The sequence below is a fragment of the Salvia splendens genome, chromosome 13 (genome assembly GCF_004379255.2).
Source record: "Salvia splendens isolate huo1 chromosome 13, SspV2, whole genome shotgun sequence".
Taxonomy (NCBI): domain Eukaryota; kingdom Viridiplantae; phylum Streptophyta; class Magnoliopsida; order Lamiales; family Lamiaceae; genus Salvia; species Salvia splendens.
Window position 1 is genome coordinate 14,365,077 of NC_056044.1, and position 19,661 is coordinate 14,384,737.

A 19,661-nucleotide genomic window follows, 5' to 3' on the forward strand; every position below is an offset into this window, starting at 1 on the left:
CAAAATACATGGTTGTGTCATTCTTTTTGATGGACGAGTCGTGAAGCAACGGGATTTGATCCTTAAACCTCTCTATTGCAAGACTCAAGACCACAATCGGATTTGATTTTTAAATATCTCTATTACAAGATAGAAGATCTCAACATTTGATGTTTTCGAATGGACACAATACAAGATTTTGTCGTTAAAATGAGATCAAGATGTAGAGTGAATTATAAAGGATTGGTTTTGAAGTAGCTAACAAAGTAAAATAGCTCTGCGGCCTTGGATCAAAGCCTAAGAAGATTTTAGCCCACTATTATATTAGCCTTATCATCTTATTTTTCCTACGTACTACTATTTGTCACAAAAAAAAACTTAAAAAGAGCATTAAGGCGATATTGCTATAAAATAGTCAAATAACAAACTTGTCGTAGAAATTTGTAATGAAGATATCATGTATACTAAAAACGTGTACATTCATTACACTCTTAAAGAAGAAGCAACTGGTAAATTCTTTTGTATATATAATAATACAGATAAATAAAACCATTAGAAAAGTGTCATTCACTTCGTTTAGGCCGAAAAATGAAAAGACAATTGGAGTTAGGACCGGCGTTTTAAGGGAAATAAAATGGACTCGCCACCATATCATTATTGAAATTAGATAAATCATCACTTAAAGTTGCTATATCTAATTCATGGAATTCCAAAAGTTTTATTTTAGGGTGAGTGTGGGACAGTTGGCCCAAGGATTTAAAACTGCTCCATACCAAAAGGCAAAGATCGATCCCCTAACCATTTGATTAAGGATGGACGAGTCTCATGCCACTCGACCACACTCCTTGGATTAATAAGATTTTTTTTAAAAGTATATAAAGAAAACCAAAAATGGAGATCCATTGCTTGTTCATCTCTGCAAATAGCAATCCCCATAAACAACAGTGTTCCCTAATTCCTACGCTTTCTCTGCCATAAATCATCATCTACCATGTGGAGTTTCTTCAACTATACCCAAATAAAAGGATAAAAGCTTATACTACAAAAAAATAAAGTAAGAAAAAGAAATTGCCTCTCATTTTAGCTTATAGAAAAATAAAGTAGCAAAAAGAAAATGCATCTCATATTAGTATTTTCAGCTTTCACATCTCTCGAGAAAAACATATTCCCTCATGCTTGTCTCCAACTCCCTCACCTCTAATTATTTTCACTTTTTTATATGCCTAACTATCACACTACTACATGTTTATTCAATTAGAGATAAATCACAAATTTTAGTCAAATTAGAGAAATTTGAAAATGAAATACTAAATCAGCAAATTTCAATTTATCATAGTTGTATCTTTTGCATACAAAATAATGTCTCTCGATAATCTGATATTCCATTTTGTTATCTATTTCAATTAATAGTATATACACTAGTATAATTAAAATCAATAGTACTTTTTTATTTGACTTTATCTCGAGTATATCGCCCATAAAACATTACTACTATTCACCTTATAATTTATCGTTATTCACCAACATTGTGCTACAAACAAAATTTAATGTGTAGACACTTTAAAATAACTTTATTACAGTGGTATTTTTTGCTATAAAAAGGCAGAATATAAGAAAACGTCTCCATCTGGTAAATAGTGAGATAGATACTGTTTCCCTCTATATAAAGCATAAATCCAGTCTTGAACATTTCATCTTGTGATGGGGAAGAATTCATGGCTGAATGCTGTGAAGAAGGCCTTCAGATCTCCCACCAATGATGAGAAGAAGATCACCACAACAAGAGATGAAGAAAACCACCAAAAAGATGAAGAAAAAGTATATATTCTCTCTCTCTTTATCTCTTTTGATTACTATAACTAAATGTGTGTGTGTTTTTGATTCAGAAAAACGGGAAGAAGAGATGGATTTTTCGGAAGAATCTAAGCATTGAGACGGCGAAATGTGCGAATTCTTCGGCAGTGAGGATTTGCGGCGGAGAAGAGATCAGGAGGAAGCAGCCCAAAATGGAGGAACAGAAGCGTCCTTTTGCGGCGGCGGCGGAGGAGAATGTTTTGGTGAGAGAAGACAAGGCGGCGATTCTCATTCAGAGAATCTTCAGAGGATACCTGGTAATAATAATTTCCATTTTTCTTTGATATTTCTAAATTTCATTCATTTTTATAAATGTTAGTAGCATACGTTCTAGCGCATAACTCTTTTATCTATTTTCCTTTTATATTTTGGTCTTTTATTTCGAATTGCATCCTTGAATACTTTTAATCAATTCTCTCTATTCCCTGAAAAAATAATTACTAGTATACTTATGACTTTTATATCACTTGAATTTAATGCTATTAGAAATTTGGGTTGGATTTGTAATTGAATTAAAATCTAATTTTTGTATTAAAGAATATTCTGATCTCATCCTCCTTTGTAAAATTTCGTGTTTGGATAATGAATGTTATCTGGAGTGCGTAACAATATTGTGTGGAAAAGACAAACTATAAACCTTCTCATAAACAAATAAAATACCTAATTTTATCTTAGACATTAAACCTGTGCATTATATTCGTGTTAACTTAGCAATCTCTCGATATATACACTTTTGTTTGCAGATTGTTCGCACAAAGTACTTCGATATGCCCCCTCTGACTATTAGTGAGGCAGTTGAGCAGCTGGAAAACCTCGATCATGACTTCTATGGCTTTCGCAACGAAGAAACTGGTAAGCTGACTTCACGTCTTTTCATCTTTATATATGACAGGGCTCCTCACGGACGCTTACGCTAGAGAGTGCCATGTTGCATTGTAACGCCCGTACTTTTTAAGTACTAATTTTAAATTGTCGTGAATTAGTTAAAAAAAAATTCGTCATGCTTTGCTTCTATTTGTTTTTATAAAATGGCTTTGGGCCATGACAATCATAAAGGTCCAACAAATAAATAATCATACAAATTTGGGCTTACAACTAAATGAGCCCAAAACAAATTTAATTAAAGTGTGGGAGCCCAATTCAATTCCAAAAAATGTGGGAGCAAGCCCAACACGTTTTTTTTTTCTTTCTTCCCTCTTGGCCGATTCCTCCCTCCATGAGACTCCCCATCTTTCAACTTCTCAACTCTCCATCTTCTACAATAAATCGTACAAATCAAGGGTCACGCATTAATCCATAAAGCTCCTTCATGTATCCCCTCCCCTAACTCCTCACAATACACTTTACATCTTCAAACAAAAAAAATTGAGAGAGAGAGAGTGCTGAGAGAAAGAGCCGAGAGGAGAAGAAGTAGAAGAAGTTGCTACCATTCTTTTGTTTTCTCCACAACCAAGTTAAATTCATTGAGGTATAATCTCTACCCATCTCCAAAGCATGAAATTTTAGCATATATCTCATACTTTACAACCCACACATAAGTCTCCCACAAGTAATTCAAACAAGTAACCCAATCATCAATCGAACGCCGTCGTGGTTAATCGAAAACATGAAAGAATATAACTTTGTTTTAGAACTTATCTTGCGGGTTGAATCGGGGTGGTTTGGAGTTGTTCCGGGCTGGTTCGGAGTGGTTTCGGGGGGGGGGGGAAGTCAGCCGGCAGTGGCTGGGAACAGAACAGCAGCGTCGCCACCGACCCTGCGACGGCCAACCGGCGACGGTGGCAGCAGCCACGGCGAACAGCAGGACGGCGACTCCGGCGAGCAGCAGCGGTGGCCGGCGATAGCACGGAGGCAGCAGCGACAGCGTAACGACGGTTGAATCTCCTCACTCCGACGGCGTGCGACGTCGTGAGGAAGGAGGGCGCGACGAAGAGGCGACGAAAGTTGAGAGAGAGAGAGAGCTTCCGGATTTTGGTGACTGATTTTGCGGCGAGAGAAAGAAAAATGGACGAAGAAAAGAGAAAGAAGGAAAGGGGAAGAGGAGAGAGAGAGAGACGTGGAGTATGATGGGAGAGGAAGAATTTGGGCCACTTTTGTTTTGATATACAATTGGGCCGGTAATTAATCCTGACGAATTATATCGGAATATTTCGAAGGATGAATAATTTTACCTAAGTCCGTATAATTGCAAAGGGAACTAATTAAGATAATTAACGTATGCGCTTGAATAATTTTAAGGTTCTATAATTCGATATCGTGGAGAAAATACAAGGAGCCAACGGAGGAGGTATTGGTGTAAGCGGCCGACCGGCGTCGCACGCGACGCCTTGGGCGACCGCAGAATAATCGAAATTTCACGAAAACCGAGAAAACGAACTAAAAGACTTTAATTAGAGTGCATGCATTCTAAATGTTTTCTTTCTTGAGATTGATGTGTACTTTAATTTTTTCTCAAAAAGGTTGTTCGCACGCTCGTTAAAGTCGGATCGAGAAGTTTGTTAAGGAAACTACTAAGCTTTTGAGGTGGGCTTTATTCCTTAAACTCTTTATTTGCAATGATATGTATATGGTGAGATAAAGGTGGTTTAAATGTTATGTCATGCCGTATTTGTTTCGAATTGCCTATCTGATTGTCTACTAGGATAATATCCTACTAGACTTTGATGGTTAACGAATTCGGGTCTATCTAGGGAGTGAGTCCCTACTTAGGCTAGTGCACTGATTGGGATCGTGAGCCGTCCTTTGGGTCGGCCGGTCCAGTGATCGAGTTTGTGGTCACATTCTCGTTTCACATGATGGTTCAGATATGGTACATGATGGGGGATGATGATGATGATAGTTGCCTGCAGCCACCTTTTTATGGAAATGATTTTAGTGTTTCTCGGCATTTTTTTAAAAGTAAAACCCGAGTTTCACTCAACGATGGCTTGACATAACTTTAATGATAAAATGTATTTTGGGCATGAGTTCACTGGGTGCATCAAGTACTCAGCCCCTGCATATGTTTTCCCTAGTGCAGGTTGAGCGTTGACGAGGACGGAGGATGTTGAGCATTTGGACAAAGACGACATTCAATAAATGCTCCGGCTGCTATTGTGTCTTCATACATAGTAGTAGCCAACTCTCAAATGCTTCCGCTATGCTAAGTTTTACAACTCTTATGTTTTCTTAAATCTGATGGAGTATTTTCCTACGAACTTTGCTGCTTTGTGCTTCAGACTACAATTTGGTAATAAAGTTTCATCCTTTGATTTATATGTCGCACCTTTTGATTGTTTCTCCTTCTTCCCCGCTTCTTAAATCCCCCATTAGTCGCGACCCAACGTACTTTCTATCCTTAGGAAGTGCGGTCGTGACAGAATGGTATCAGAGCAACTTATCCTTCCGCTCTGGACCGAGAGTCTTTTATTCAATCTAGTCTAGACTCGTTTCGCTAGACTAAAATAGTATTCATTGAAGGCTCAACATTCCGTCTCGCCGCGCTCAACAAAAGAGAAGGTAAGATGTTTTGAAACGAGGAATGTTTATGCAATTGATGATTGGACGTGATAATGAATGGAGTTTGATTGAGATGTAGACTTCAAAGGCCTTAGATGTAGGCTAATTGTATACGCGCGGACTATACTTTCTATCAAGGCAATATATTTATTGATGGAACGAATGAGGCATAGAAAAGAGCAAATTCCCAGGGGTGATGAGACGACAAGACAACAACGACCCTGTGAAGCACGTACTTGTTTTAAGTTATGAAATTGTCGTTGTTTTATCGTTGTGTTCATGTTTACTTTGATATGTGTAAGGAAAATATGCAAAAGCATATTTTGAGAGGTGATGAGCAAGATTTGGGCGATTGCACTAACGTGTGTGTTAATCAGAATGCCTCCCAGACGCGCACCAGTTCGTAACGAAAACGAGGCCAGCAATGACACCCAGAGTAGCGTGGGACCCGAGGGACAACCACCACCACCACCGCAACCAGCACGAAACATTGAAAAGGAATTTCGAATAGAATGCCCTCCGGTGTTTGATGGAATGGGAGATCCGGCCAAGGCTGAAACATGGATACGTGCCATAGAGCGCATATTTAAATTCCTAAGGTGCACCGATCAGGAGCGCCTATCTTGCGTGATCTACCAGCTCACTGGGTCCGCAGAATTTTGGTGGGAGACCAAGCAGCGAACGATATCGCGTGAACAACTGGACGCCCTAACTTGGGAAACCTTCAAGGAGGAATTATATGATAAGTACATTCCGAGGAGTTACCGTAAAGCTAAAGAGGCCGAATTTTATAATCTAAAGCAAGGGCGGATGAAAATGACTAAATATGACCGTGCCCTATGCGATATGTCTCGTTATGCACCAGATCAAGTGAATACTGATGAGAAAATGGCGGAGAAATTTTGTGTTGGTTTGAGGCACGAAATAAAAATGGCTTTGGCAGCCCGTGGAAGGCTCTCGTATGCCGAATCACTGTCTCGTGCTTTGGATGTGGAGGAAGCAATGCCACGAGAAAAGACAACAACGCCTACTACCCCAACACCACCTACACCACAACAGAATTTCCGTGAGAAGAGGAAGTGGGATGGGAACCGAGGATCCTTTGACAACAAAAGGTTCCAAGGTACCCCAAACTCTGACGCCTCAATTTTCGTGCCTCCCTCCTCCCTCTCCACATTCTCTCCAAAAAAACTTCTTCCACCATTGTTTCTTGCATCCATTGAAGTTTATTTTCAAGAATCTCCGACGAATCACCTCGTTTCTTGGTTCTACCGATTCATTTTGTCAAAGAAGGTATATTGGCTTCACTTTTCCTCATTCTTTTCATTTGAACCGTGTTCTTGAATCCTACATGCATGTAGTGGGTGTAGGAATCGTAGATCGCAAGTTTAATCGGGGAGGGAAAGTGAGTTTGCTTGAAAACCTTGATAAATATGCGTTTCAATTGAATTGTGTGAAGTTTGATTGGAATCTTTGGTGAATGATGTAAGTTTATGTGCAAACATGATTAAGAGAGTCTTATCAAGCATGATTGGATGTTATAAGCATGAGAATTGGTGTTTGGATGATTGAGAAGGAAACCCTAATTTAGAAATTGTGTAACTGTTATCTGTGATGTTCGACCAGTAGCTTCTGATGAGTAATTGACCTATCAAACAGCCGAATTTTGATATGAAAATTTTACTGAGTAAACTTCAAGGTGTTACGTATGTCTCGTGTGAATTTCAGCCCTTTTTATTGAAAAATGAATTTTTAATAAATTTTTAAGTTAACTGCGCAAATCTGCCAGAAACTCGTATTCTCGCCAAGAATGTTTCGTTTTCAGTTTGACTGACCAAATGACCTCCGATTGATGTGATTCTTGAACTAGATGAAATTTGAAGTGTCTTCTGAGACGTGTTAAACTTTCAGCCTTTTTGGGCATTGGATGAATTTATGGTAAATTTTTCAAATGAACTGCGCAGTGCTGTCAGAAATTGTATGTTCCGACCAGAGAGTTTAATATGTGATATGACTGACTAAATGACGTGATTTCGGTGTGAAAATATTCATGGATGAACTTGAATGTGCCCTCTGTATTGTGACCAAAATTTAGCTTTATATGAGGTCGGGTGAATTTATAGTGATTTTTACAAAACGATCGCGCAGTTCTGCCAGTTTTCTGCCTTGTTAAAATGACACCTAGTTTCAAGTTTCAAAGTATTATATGATGCATGTATGTCCAAGGAACGTGTTTAAATGTTGAAATCACTTGTGATAAGTTGGAATGTGTTACGTGTGTCTTTACACCCTTTTGACGTATGTTGGGTTGGGGAATGTGAGAAAAACGATGAGAGAGAAAACGATAGGACATGAATAGTAAAATGTTGATGTGGAAGGCTGACTTGTGTTGTCATTGACAAGGGTGTTGTGTACTCGTGAACTCGAGGATCGTGAGTTGCTATAAGTTGGGTTGTGAATTTGCTAAGCGATCGAGGTGGGCTTTCTTTTCAAACCTCTTTATTTTTCCAAAAATATGATGTGGTGTTATAAGGGTGGTTTAAAGTGTTATGTCATGCCGTGATTGTTTTGATGTTGAGATTTTTGCTTGATGTCTAGTTCGTTTGAGCTTGCTCCGTTAGGCTATAGGGCTATGTTGAGATTGTGCTTGATGCCTAGTTTGTGAGTTCGCTCCATTAGGCTATAGGGCTATGATAAACGAATTCGGGTCTGAGTAGGGCCGCAAACCCTATCAGGCTGTGTACACAGAGGGGATCGTGAGCCGTCCTTGCTAGTCGGCCGGTCTCGTGGGCGAATAGTGTGGCCACACTTTCGTCGCACTATGGTAAGAGAATGTGATTGATTGATTGATGTGAAAAATGAGGAGATAAATTGTCTGGCCAGACTTGGATTTTTTGTGTTCTCGTGATATTTCTTACTATATAAAACTCGAGATTACTGGTATGGATGACATAACTTATTAAAATGTTTTCGGCATGAGCCCATTGAGTACAACAAGTACTCAGCTCTGCATATTTTTTTTCTTATGTGCAGGTTGAGCGGGATGTTGCGGTGGATGTTGGGCTGGCTAAAGACCCTAGGATACGTTGTGTCATCATACATAGGAGTGATCCTTGACTCTCCCTGAACCATATTTATCAGCTGCTATGTTTTAAATTATGTCTTAAGACCTTAATCTTTTCGTGTTGTGTTTGAACATGTATGGCGGTGTTAGGTTTAAACGAGTGTTTACGTTGTCTTTCTAAAAATGGTGTTTTCCGAGATTTAAGTTAAATGTTCGTTGTTGTCTTGTCGTCTCCTCACGGACGCTTACGCTAGAGAGTGCCATGTTGCAGGTGAGATCAACATAGTCTACAAACAGAGAGCCGGGGGATACGGTCTCATCATCCCTAAACAAAACGGTGAAACAGAGAAATTGGAGCCTGTGGTCGTTGAGTCGACATCGAGCTGATTCCTGCTCAAGAAGGTGTTTTGAGATGAAAATGAGTAAAAAATGAAGTTTGTAGAGAGTCGAAAATTATGAGATCTCTTGTAAATGGTGTTCAGTTCCTTTGCAAACATTCCCTTGTTGCTAGATGTATTATGCAATTTTGGCTACCAAATAGAATAAACTGAAAACTATATATCAGAAATTAGCAACACAAAATTTCATTCTACATTGAGCAACAAAACAAATCTGAGCATGCCAACATATACAAGGCATGAATGTATGTATGTTCTACAAGCTTGGTTCTGCAGTTACAGTTATAGCCGGGTTCAGAAAGGCGAAGAAACTTAAAAGAAGAGTAGTCACTTTGAGATATATTCCTAGTGACGCCTCTTACCACCACCACCACCACCACCCTTTCTCTTGCCATGACTTTTCTTACCTTCTTTCTTCTTCTTCCCTTTACCCGTAGGGTGCCTGCCCTTGTAGTTAGAGGCTTCAGGGGCTGAGGGCTTCAACAGATGTCCGACGTTGAGAACCCCCTTTCTGAAACCGCCTTGCATCGACTTTAGAATTCTGTCCTCTGCTGGTTTCCTCTCTGGCACCTTCTTGGAGCTACTGCTATTGTAGGCTCCAAACCTTCCAAGTATAGCTCTCTGTATAGAGACCAATTATTTACACATCATTTCTAATCTTAATCGACATACAGCTTTAGAGTGACTGAATGAAATGATGACGCTGAGAATGTTAAGCAACTTCTGGAAGTCATTTCTCTTCTCTATCCTTTTGATTCTTCATTGAAACTCTAGCAACACTAAGAGGTAACCTCTGTTTCTTTGGAGGCTGTTTAACAAGAAAGACAAAGTTTATACATGGTACTTGAGAGCTTAATATGTGCAGCAAAAGTAATGGCGTAAATGAACACACCTTTCCACCGAGTGACACTACCTTCTTATTCTCCAAGTCCTTTATCTGTTTCCATGTCATATGTGAGGAACTTGAATTAACAAGAAATTATACACATTCCAAGATATTGTAGTACACCCATATCTCATATGTTCATCTCATCAAACACAAACACACACAAAAGAAAGAGTTCGCAGTAAGAGGGAGGAGCAATTCCAGCCAAGGGTGCAAAGTTAGTGATCCTCAACTAAAATCTCAACCTGATTGGACAGTGATGTTTTCCAAAGGATCCTCGGTTCCCATCCCACTTCATCTTCTCACGGAAATTCTGTTGTGGTGTAGGTGGTGTTGGGGTAGTAGGCGTTGTTGTCTTTTCTCGTGGCATTGCTTCCTCCACATCCAAAGCCCGAGACAGTGATTCGGCATACGAGAGCTTTCCACGGGCTGCCAAAGCCATTTTTATTTCGTGCCTCAAACCAACACAAAATTTCTCCGCCATTTTCTCATCAGTATTCACTTGATCTGGTGCATAACGAGACATATCGCATAGGGCACGGTCATATTCAGTCATTTTCATCCGCCCTTGCTTTAGATTAGTCAATCTGTATAGACATGGAACACCTTGAAGTCTACATCTTGGCCGTCCCTGCTGTTCGCCGCGGCTGCTGCCACCGTCGCCGGTTGGCCGTCGCAGGGGTCAGCGGCGCCGCTGCTGTTCTGTTCCCAGCCACTGCCGGCTGACTTTCTCCCCCCCCGAAACCACTCCGAACCTGCCCGGAACAACTCCAAACCACCCCGATTCAACCCGCAAGATAAGTTCTAAAACAAAGTTATATTCATTCGTGTTTTCGATTAACCACGGCGGTGTTCGATTGATGATTGGGTTACTTGTTTGAATTACTTGTGGGAGACTTAGTGTGGGTTGTAAAGTATGAGATGTGTGATGAGATATATGCTAAAATTTCATGTTTTGGAGATGGGTAGAGATTATACCTCAATGAATTTAACTTCGTTGTGGAGAAAACAAAAGAATGGTAGCAACTTCTTCCACTTCTTCTCCTCTCGGCTCTTTCTCTCAGCAGTCTCTCTCAATTTTTTTTGTTTGAAGACGTAAAGTGTATTGTGAGGAGTTAGGGGAGGGGATACATGAAGGAGCTTTAAGGATTAATGCGTGACCCTTGATTTGTACGATTTATTGTAGAAGATGGAGAGTGGAGAAGTTGAAAGATGGGGAGTCTCATGTAGGGAGGAATCGGCCAAGAGGGAAGAAAGAAAAAAAAAACGTGTTGGGCTTGCTCCCACATTTTTTGGAATTGAATTGGGCTCCCACACTGTAATTAAATTTGTTTTGGGCTCATTTAGTTGTAAGCCCAAATTTGTATGATTATTTATTTGTTGGACCTTTATGATTGTCATGGCCCAAAGCCATTTTATAAAAACAACTAGAAGCAAAGCATGACGAATTTTTTTTAATAACTAATTCACGACAATTTAAATATTTCAAAGAAATATTTCAAAACATTGATGCACTTCTTCACTAGAAAAATATTACAGCAAAGAATAAGATCAAATATACTAGAATGATGACAGCAATAGGTATGAATCAAATTGTCAATATTTTTCTTCCTACAAGAACAGCTCCAAGAAATTGACATACTTAACCAAAGATCCAACAAATTGGATTATAATCGTAGTAAATGTAAAGAGACTTAATCTTACCCAAAAATTCAATATCTTTCAGGATGAACTTGATGTCCATTCTAGGTTCCTGGGAATCCAAATTGGAGGATGAAGATTCCCTTTTCGTTCCTTTCCCCTTCATAGTCATACCTTTTTCCTAACCGAAAAACAAGCAAGATCTTCAATCCAACAAAATACATGAAACAAACCCAACTAGATCAATTGAATTTCACAGTGGATAAACGATTGCGTCCTCTTATAATAACAAATAGTTCAAAAATTTATAACTAGGTTATAAGTTACCGCAGTTAGCATTGGAAAATTTGAAAAAGTAAAAAAACGCAAGATGTAATAAGGGTAAAGGATTACCGCGTAGCTGAAACAATCTGTGGATGGCAACTGCGGAATCTGCTTTACTTTCACTTATTCAGTATTTCTGCGCAGGAATCAGGGCTTGTGGAGATGAAGACTTAAGATGGCGGCGGCACAGGCACAACAGAAGAAATTGATTTTATTTAAATACTTTTATTCTTTAAACTCTTTATTTAAGGAACACTTTTGAGGTGGGCTTTATTCCTTAAACTCTTTATTTGCAATGATATGTATATGGTGAGATAAGGGTGGTTTAAATGTTATGTCATGCCGTATTTGTTTCGAATTGCCTATCTGATTGTCTACTAGGATAATATCCTACTAGATTTTGATGGTTAACGAATTCGGGTCTATCTAGGGAGTGAGTCCCTACTTAGGCTAGTGCACTGATGGGGATCGTGAGCCGTCCTTTGGGTCAGCCGGTCCAGTGATCGAGTTTGTGGTCACATTCTCGTTTCACATGATGGTTCATATATGGTACATGATGGGGGATGATGATGATGATAGTTGCCTGCAGCCACCTTTTTATGGAAATGATTTTAGTGTTTCTCGGCATTTTTTTTAAAGTAAAACCCGAGTTTCACTCAACGATGGATTGACATAACTTTAATGATAAAATGTATTTTGGGCATGAGTTCACTGGGTACATCAAGTACTCAGCCCCTGCATATGTTTTCCCTAGTGCAGGTTGAGCGTTGACGAGGACGGAGGATGTTGAGCATTTGGACAAAGACGACATTCAATAAATGCTCCGGCTGCTATTGTGTCTCCATACATAGTAGTAGCCAACTCTCAAATGCTTCTGCTATGCTAAGTTTTACAACTCTTATGTTTTCTTAAATCTGATGGATTATTTTCCTACGAACTTTGCTGCTTTGTGTTTCAGACTACAATTTGGTAATAAAGTTTCATCCTTTGATTTATATGTCGCACCTTTTGATTGTTTCCCCTTCTTCCCCGCTTCTTAAATCCCCCATTAGTCGCGACCCATCGTACTTTCTATCCTTAGGAAGTGCGGTCGTGACAGAATGGTATCAGAGCAACTTATCCTTCCGCTCTGGACCGAGAGTCTTTTATTCAATCTAGTCTAGACTCGTTTCGCTAGACTAAAATAGTATTCATTGAAGGCTCAACATTCCGTCTCGCCGCACTCAACAAAAGAGAAGGTAAGATGTTTTGAAACGAGGAATGTTTATGCAATTGATGATTGGACGTGATAATGAATGGAGTTTGATTGAGATGTAGACTTCAAAGGCCTTAGATGTAGGCTAATTGTATACGCGCGGACTATACTTTCTATCAAGGCAATATATTTATTGATGGAACGAATGAGGCATAGAAAAGAGCAAATTCCCAGGGGTGATGAGACGACAAGACAACAACGACCCTGTGAAGCACGTACTTGTTTTAAGTTATGAAATTGTCGTTGTTTTATCGTTGTGTTCATGTTTACTTTGATATGTGTAAGGAAAATATGCAAAAGCATATTTTGAGAGGTGATGAGCAAGATTTGGGCGATTGCACTAACGTGTGTGTTAATCAGAATGCCTCCCAGACGCGCACCAGTTCGTAACGAAAACGAGGCCAGCAATGACACCCAGAGTAGCGTGGGACCCGAGGGACAACCACCACCACCACCGCAACCAGCACGAAACATTGAAAAGGAATTTTGAATAGAATGCCCTCCGGTGTTTGATGGAATGGGAGATCCGGCCAAGGCTGAAACATGGATACGTGCCATAGAGCGCATATTTAAATTCCTAAGGTGCACCGATCAAGAGCGTCTATCTTGCGTGATCTACCAGCTCACTGGGTCCGCAGAATTTTGGTGGGAGTCCAAGCAGCGAACGATATCGCGTGAACAACTGGACGCCCTAACTTGGGAAACCTTCAAGGAGGAATTATATGATAAGTACATTCCGAGGAGTTACCGTAAAGCTAAAGAGGCCGAATTTTATAATCTAAATCAAGGGCGGATGAAGATGACTGAATATGACCGTGCCCTATGCGATATGTCTCGTTATGCACCAGATCAAGTGAATACTGATGAGAAAATGGCGGAGAAAATTTGTGTTGGTTTGAGGCACGAAATAAGAATGGCTTTGGCAGCCCGTGGAAGGCTCTCGTATGCCGAATCACTGTCTCGTGCTTTGGATGTGGAGGAAGCAATGCCACGAGAAAAGACAACAACGCCTACTACCCCAACACCACCTACACCACAACAGAATTTCCGTGAGAAGAGGAAGTGGGATGGGAACCGAGGATCCTTTGACAACAAAAGGTTCCAAGGTACCCCAAACTTTGCACGGGGCAAAGGAAAACAAGCTACTCCCTACCAAGGTGGAGAGTACCGTCAGAGAGCGCCTCCCTGCACCAATTGCCAAAAGAATCGTTTGGGTGAATGCAGAATTGGGACTAATGCATGCTACAAATGTGGTGGAGTTGGACACTTTGCCAAAGTGTGCCCGAGCAACAACAATGCTGGTTATAAGGAGGCTACATGAGAACTCGAGGATAAAAAGAAAGAGAAGTACCCAGAGTTGTTTGTTAGAGTTGAGCAAATTTTGGGACGAAATTTCTATTAAGGTGGATAGAATGTAACGCCCGTACTTTTTAAGTACTAATTTTAAATTGTCGTGAATTTTAAGTCTTAAGTTGTTCTTTTAAACTGTTGTCCATGCATGTCGGTCACGATCGCCGCGTTTGTGATACCCCTGGTATGGGCGGTCGTGACATCGACTACCTCACTAACAGTCAGAGGGGGCATATCGAAGTACTTTGTGCGAACAATCTGCAAACAAAAGTGTATATATCGGGAGATTGCTAAGTTAACACGAATATAATGCATAGAAAAGCACACAAGGCACACAAGAAAGTAAAAAAAAACATTAAAATGAAGAAAGAGATGAGGAATGACAATCTCATTAATGACGATTTCTTCCTCTTCAACTGCTTCACCCTGAATTCCCACTGCATCAGCCTCATCTGCTTCATCGGGTACCGCCTCAATATCCTCATCTGTCGAAGCTCTTCATATGTCGACCATGGTCCGAGTTTTTCTCCATGATCTTCCTCAACCTTCTCTGGATAATGGAAGAAACCAAATCTATGCTCCCATAGAGCCACTCAGCATCTTCTTCTGCTCTAACCACTCCATGTTTCTTGGTGAACAAAGTAACCTACATACATTAGCACAACTAATTAGATAGCATACTAACAAACACGACCCCAGTAGGATAAATACAACACGGTAGTAAGACACACACACCTCACACCTTCGCACTTTTGGGCCTTTCCCTACCTCTCCACCATGGATGGACAACCTGACATCGACTTCCCTCACTAAATGGCTATGCTTTTGCACTGCCTTACCTAACTTCTCTTCCACGTAATTCTTCACAGAGGGATGCAGCTGCATTTTCAATCCATGAGAAGATCAATGAAAGAGCATCAGAGAATAAGCTCACCACAGTTTCCCCTCAACAATACACCTGTGTATGTGTGTTTACTCAAATGTAAATGTATGATAAAATCAACAGAACATAAATGCAAGAGTTCTCTTAAGAAACACCAATTTCCAATCTACTCACCTCCCATCAAATCGATTACCGCTACACCTCTTCAATATCAGAAGTGAGAACTGACTAACTACATATTGAACACTAGTTCAAGCTTTACCTCTTTAGCAACAAATAAAGATCATTTCTTTCTATATCTCAGACAAAAACTCCAACTAATTATACCTCTAAAATCAAGAAAGTTCAATCACATATTATAAAAAATGTGAATTTACTAACTAACTATCTAATCATCAAACTACACATTGAACACTAATTCAAGTATGACCACTGCAATTGTAACAGGGAAAAATATTTGAATAATAAAAGTATTTAAATAAAATCAATTTCTTCTGTTGTGCCTGTGCCGCCGCCATCTTAAGTCTTCATCTCCACAAGCCCTGATTCCTGCGCAAAAATACTGAATAAGTGAAAGTAAACCAGATTCCACAGTTGCCATCCACAGATTGTTTCAGCTACGCGGTAATCCTTTACCCTTATTACATCTTGCGTTTTTTACTTTTTCAAATTTTCCAATGCTAACTGCGGGAACTTATAACCTAGTTATAAATTTTTGAACTATTTGTTATTATAAGAGGACGCAATCGTTTATCCACTGTGAAATTCAATTGATCTAGTTGGGTTTGTTTCATGTATTTTATTGGATTGAAGATCTTGCTTGTTTTTCGGTTAGGAAAAAGGTATGACTATGAAGGGGAAAGGAACGAAAAGGGAATCTTCATCCTCCAATTTGGATTCCCAGGAACCTAGAATGGACATCAAGTCCATCCTGAAAGATATTGAATTTTTGGGTAAGATTAAGTCTCTTTACATTTACTACTATTATAATCCAATTTGTTGGATCTTTGGTTAAGTATGTCAATTTCTTGGAGCTGTTGTTGTAGGAAGAAAAATATTGACAATTTGATTCATACCTATTGCTGTCATCATTCTAGTATATTTGATCTTATTCTTTGCTGTAATATTTTTCTAGTGAAGAAGTGCATCAATGTTTTGAAATATTTCTTTGAACTATGAAGGCAAAGGAATTCGATATCTTTTTCAATGAATCCGTTCACATGGTTTATCAGAAATTGCTCCATGAAGGTTCAAGGGTTTTTTGTTGGTTGTGTAGAATAAGGTCTGGAAAAGATCACTGTCATAATAGGTTTGAGATTTTGGTTGAAGATCACTACCGTGTAATCTTTTGTTGATGCTTTGCACCCATGGCTGAATTGCTCCTTCCTCTTACTATGAACTCTTTCCTTTGTGTGTGTATGTTTGTGTTGGATTTGAAAATGAATTTGATTAACCTTTTGAATTAATCCTTTCACCGAACTAGTTGTATTCATCAGAAAGTGCTCCATGTGGGTTCGAAGGGTTTGTTGTTGGTTGTGTAGAATAATGCAGAATAAGGTTTGGAAAACATCACTGTCCAATCAGGTTGAGATTTTAGTTGAGGATCACTAACTTTGCACCCATGGTTGGAATTGCTCCTCCCTCTTACTGCGAACTCTTTCTTTTGTGTGTGTTTGTGTTTGATGAGATGAACATATGAGATATGGGTGTACTACAATATCTTGGAATGTGTATAATTTCTTGTTAATTCAGGTTCCTCACATATGACATGGAAACAGATAAAGGACTTGGAGAATAAGAAGGTAGTGTCACTCAGTGGAAAGGTGTGTTCATTTACGCCATTACTTTTGCTGCACATATTAAGCTCTCAAGTACCATGTATAAACTTTGTCTTTCTTGTTAAATAGCCTCCAAAGAAACAGAGGTTACCTCTTAGTGATGCTAGAGTTTCAATGAAGAATCAAAAGGATAGAGAAGAGAAATGACTTCCAGAAGTTACTTAACATTCTCAGCGTCATCATTTCATTCAGTCACTCTAAAGCTGTATGTCGATTAAGATTAGAAATGATGTGTAAATAATTGGTCTCTATACAGAGAGCTATACTTGGAAGGTTTGGAGCCTACAGTAGCAGTAGTTCCAAGAAGGTGCCAGAGAGGAAACCAGCAGAAGACAGAGTTCTAAATTCGATGCAAGACGATTTCAGAAAGGGAGTTCTCAACGTCGGGTATCTGTTGAAGCCCTCAGCCCCTGAAGCCTCTAACTACAAGGGCAGGCACCCTACAGGTAAAGGGAAGAAGAAGAAGAAGAAAGATGGCAAGAAAAGTCATGGCAAGAGAAAGGGTGGTGGTGGTAGTGGTTGTCGTAAGAGGCGTCACTAGGAATATATCTCAAAGTGACTACTCTTCTTTTAAATTTCTTCGTCTTTCTGAACCCGGCTATGACTGTAACTGCAGAACCAAGCTTGTAGAACATATATACATTCATGCCTTGTATCTGTTGGCATGCTCAGATTTGTTTTGTTGCTCAATGTAGAATGAAATTTTGTGTTGCTAATTTCTGATATATAGTTTTCAGTTTATTCTATTTGGTAGCGCAAAATTAGATAATACATCTAGCAACAAGGGAATGTTTGCAAAGGAACTGAACACCATTTACAAGAGATCTCATAATTTTCGACTCTCTACAAACTTCAGTTTTTACTCATTTTCATCTCAAAACACCTTCTTGAGCAGGAATCAGCTCGATGTCGACTCAACGACCACATGCTCCAATTTCTCTGTTTCACCGTTTTGTTTAGGGATGATGAGACCGTATCCCCCGGCTCTCCGTTTGTAGACTATGTTGATCTCACCTGCAACATGGCACTCTCTAGCGTAAGCGTCCGTGAGGAGCCCTGTCATATATAAAGATGAAAAGACGTGAAGTCAGCTTACCAGTTTCTTCGTTGCGAAAGCCATAGAAGTCATGATCGAGGTTTTCCAGCTGCTCGACTGTCTCACTAACAGTCAGAGGGGGCATATCGAAGTACTTTGTGCGAACAATCTGCAAAATAAACGTGTATATATCGGGAGATTGCTAAGTTAACATGAATATAATGCACAGAAAAGCACACAAGGCACACAAGAAAGTGGAAAAAAAACATTAAAATGAAGAAAGAGATGAGGAATGACAACCTCATTAATGACGATTTCTTCCTCTTCAACTGCTACACCCTGAATTCCCACTGCATCGGCCTCATCTGCTTCATCGGGTACCGCTTCAATATCCTTAGCAACCAAGAGTGCACCGGGATACCTAACCTTGAGCCTGTCGAAGCCCTTCATATGTCGACCATGGTCCGAGTTTTTCTCCTTGATCTTCCTCAACCTTCTCTGGATAATGGAAGAAACCAAATCTATGCTCCCATAGAGCCACTCAGCATCTTCTTCTGCTCGAACCACTCCATGTTTCTTGGTGAACAAAGTAACCTACATACATTAGCACAACTAATTAGATAGCATACTAAAAAACACGACCCCAGTAGGATAAATACAACACGGTAGTAAGACACACGCACCTCACACCTTCGCACTTTTGGGCCTTTCCCTACCTCTCCACCACGGATGGACAACCTGACATCGACTTCCCTCACTAAATGGCTATGCTTTTGCACTGCCTTACCTAACTTCTCTTCCACGTAACTCTTCACAGAGGGATGCAGCTGCATTTTCAATCCATGAGAAGATCAATGAAAGAGCATCAGAGAATAAGCTCACCACAGTTTCCCCTCAATATTACACCTGTGTATGTGTGTTTACTCAAATATAAATGTATGATAAAATCAACAGAACATAAATGCAAGAGTTCTCTTAAGAAACACCAATTTCCAATCTACTCACCTCCCATCAAATCGATTACCGCTATACCTTTTCAATATCAGAAGTGAGAACTGACTAACTACATATTGAACACTAGTTCAAGCTTTACCTCTTTAGCAACAAATAAAGATCATTTCTTTCTATATCTCAGACAAACACTCCACTTAATTATACCTCTAAAATCAAGAAAGTTCAATCACATATTATAAAAAATGTGAATTTACTAACTAACTATCTAATCATCAAACTACACATTGAACACTAATTCAAGTATAACCACCGCAATTATAACAGGGAAAAATATTTGAATAATAAAAGTATTTAAATAAAATCAATTTCTTCTGTTGTGCCTGTGCCGCCGCCATCTTAAGTCTTCATCTCCACAAGCCCTGATTCCTGCGCAGAAATACTGAATAAGTGAAAGTAAAGCAGATTCCGTAGTTGCCATCCACAGATTGTTTCAGTTACGCGGTAATCCTTTACCCTTATTACATCTTGCGTTTTTTTTCTTTTTCAAATTTTCCAATGCTAACTGCGGGAACTTATAACCTAGTTATAAATTTTTGAACTATTTGTTATTATAAGAGGACACAATCGTTTATCCACTGTTAAATTGAATTGATCTAGTTGGGTTTGTTTCATGTATTTTGTTGGATTGAAGATCTTGCTTG

At 39.4% G+C, this 19,661-nt stretch overlaps 5 protein-coding genes across 8 annotated transcripts; 3 read left to right on the forward strand and 2 right to left on the reverse strand.

Moving 5' to 3' along the window:
- Window positions 1-1,635: 1,635 nt before the first annotated feature.
- Window positions 1,636-8,970, forward strand: LOC121762433 (ribosome-binding factor PSRP1, chloroplastic-like). Of its 4 annotated transcripts, none has more exons than XR_006042210.1 (4): window positions 1,636-1,797; window positions 1,866-2,090; window positions 2,577-3,301; window positions 4,293-4,326. XR_006042210.1 is itself a non-coding variant. In XM_042158312.1 (4 exons), exons 1-4 carry the CDS (start codon window positions 1,681-1,683, stop codon window positions 8,780-8,782), a joined length of 567 nt encoding a protein of 188 aa, XP_042014246.1. In that variant the 5' UTR covers window positions 1,636-1,680; the 3' UTR covers window positions 8,783-8,970. The 4 variants fall into 4 exon arrangements, 3 of the variants coding, with proteins under 3 accessions (XP_042014246.1, XP_042014248.1, XP_042014247.1); XM_042158312.1 differs by lacking the exon at window positions 4,293-4,326 and adding an exon at window positions 8,667-8,970 and having other exon boundaries at window positions 2,577-2,685; XM_042158314.1 differs by lacking the exon at window positions 4,293-4,326 and adding an exon at window positions 8,365-8,402 and having other exon boundaries at window positions 2,577-2,685.
- A 4,446-nt stretch (window positions 8,971-13,416) lies between these two features.
- Window positions 13,417-14,220, forward strand: LOC121760550. The gene has a single exon (XM_042156198.1). It carries the CDS (start codon window positions 13,417-13,419, stop codon window positions 14,218-14,220), a length of 804 nt encoding a protein of 267 aa, XP_042012132.1.
- Window positions 14,221-14,730: 510 nt separating this feature from the next.
- Window positions 14,731-15,650, reverse strand: LOC121760551 (ribosome-binding factor PSRP1, chloroplastic-like). The gene is made up of 3 exons (XM_042156199.1): window positions 15,636-15,650; window positions 14,985-15,128; window positions 14,731-14,895 (listed from the first exon to the last, which is right to left on the reverse strand). The coding sequence occupies exons 1-3, from the start codon at window positions 15,648-15,650 to the stop codon at window positions 14,731-14,733; spliced, it is 324 nt and encodes a 107-aa protein (XP_042012133.1).
- Window positions 15,651-15,982: 332 nt separating this feature from the next.
- Window positions 15,983-17,511, forward strand: LOC121760552. Its single transcript, XM_042156201.1, has 3 exons — window positions 15,983-16,085; window positions 16,885-16,955; window positions 17,227-17,511. Exons 1-3 carry the CDS (start codon window positions 15,983-15,985, stop codon window positions 17,509-17,511), a joined length of 459 nt encoding a protein of 152 aa, XP_042012135.1.
- A 349-nt stretch (window positions 17,512-17,860) lies between these two features.
- Window positions 17,861-18,839, reverse strand: LOC121761856 (ribosome-binding factor PSRP1, chloroplastic-like). The gene is made up of 4 exons (XM_042157540.1): window positions 18,690-18,839; window positions 18,307-18,600; window positions 18,067-18,175; window positions 17,861-17,984 (listed from the first exon to the last, which is right to left on the reverse strand). The coding sequence occupies exons 1-4, from the start codon at window positions 18,837-18,839 to the stop codon at window positions 17,869-17,871; spliced, it is 669 nt and encodes a 222-aa protein (XP_042013474.1). The 3' UTR covers window positions 17,861-17,868.
- Window positions 18,840-19,661: the final 822 nt, after the last annotated feature.

Bases quoted from the DNA above. Each gene is read 5' to 3' on its own strand.
- LOC121762433 (XM_042158312.1), top strand. From the start codon at position 1,681: ATGGGGAAGAATTCATGGCTGAATGCTGTGAAGAAGGCCTTCAGATCT. The intron at 1,798-1,865 runs GTATATATTCTC...TTTTTGATTCAG, and splicing joins ACCAAAAAGATGAAGAAAAA to AAAAACGGGAAGAAGAGATG. The intron at 2,091-2,576 runs GTAATAATAATT...TTTTGTTTGCAG, and splicing joins GAATCTTCAGAGGATACCTG to ATTGTTCGCACAAAGTACTT.
- LOC121760550 (XM_042156198.1), top strand. From the start codon at position 13,417: ATGGGAGATCCGGCCAAGGCTGAAACATGGATACGTGCCATAGAGCGC.
- LOC121760551 (XM_042156199.1), bottom strand. The intron at 14,896-14,984 runs GTGTGTGTGTCT...TAATGTATGTAG, and splicing joins CAAAAGTGCGAAGGTGTGAG to GTTACTTTGTTCACCAAGAA.
- LOC121760552 (XM_042156201.1), top strand. From the start codon at position 15,983: ATGAAGGGGAAAGGAACGAAAAGGGAATCTTCATCCTCCAATTTGGAT. The intron at 16,086-16,884 runs GTAAGATTAAGT...TTGTTAATTCAG, and splicing joins GAAAGATATTGAATTTTTGG to GTTCCTCACATATGACATGG. The intron at 16,956-17,226 runs GTGTGTTCATTT...GTCTCTATACAG, and splicing joins TAGTGTCACTCAGTGGAAAG to AGAGCTATACTTGGAAGGTT.
- LOC121761856 (XM_042157540.1), bottom strand. From the start codon at position 18,839: ATGCAGCTGCATCCCTCTGTGAAGAGTTACGTGGAAGAGAAGTTAGGT. The intron at 18,176-18,306 runs GTTGTCATTCCT...TTTATTTTGCAG, and splicing joins AAGAAATCGTCATTAATGAG to ATTGTTCGCACAAAGTACTT. The intron at 17,985-18,066 runs GTAAGCTGACTT...GCCATGTTGCAG, and splicing joins CTTTCGCAACGAAGAAACTG to GTGAGATCAACATAGTCTAC.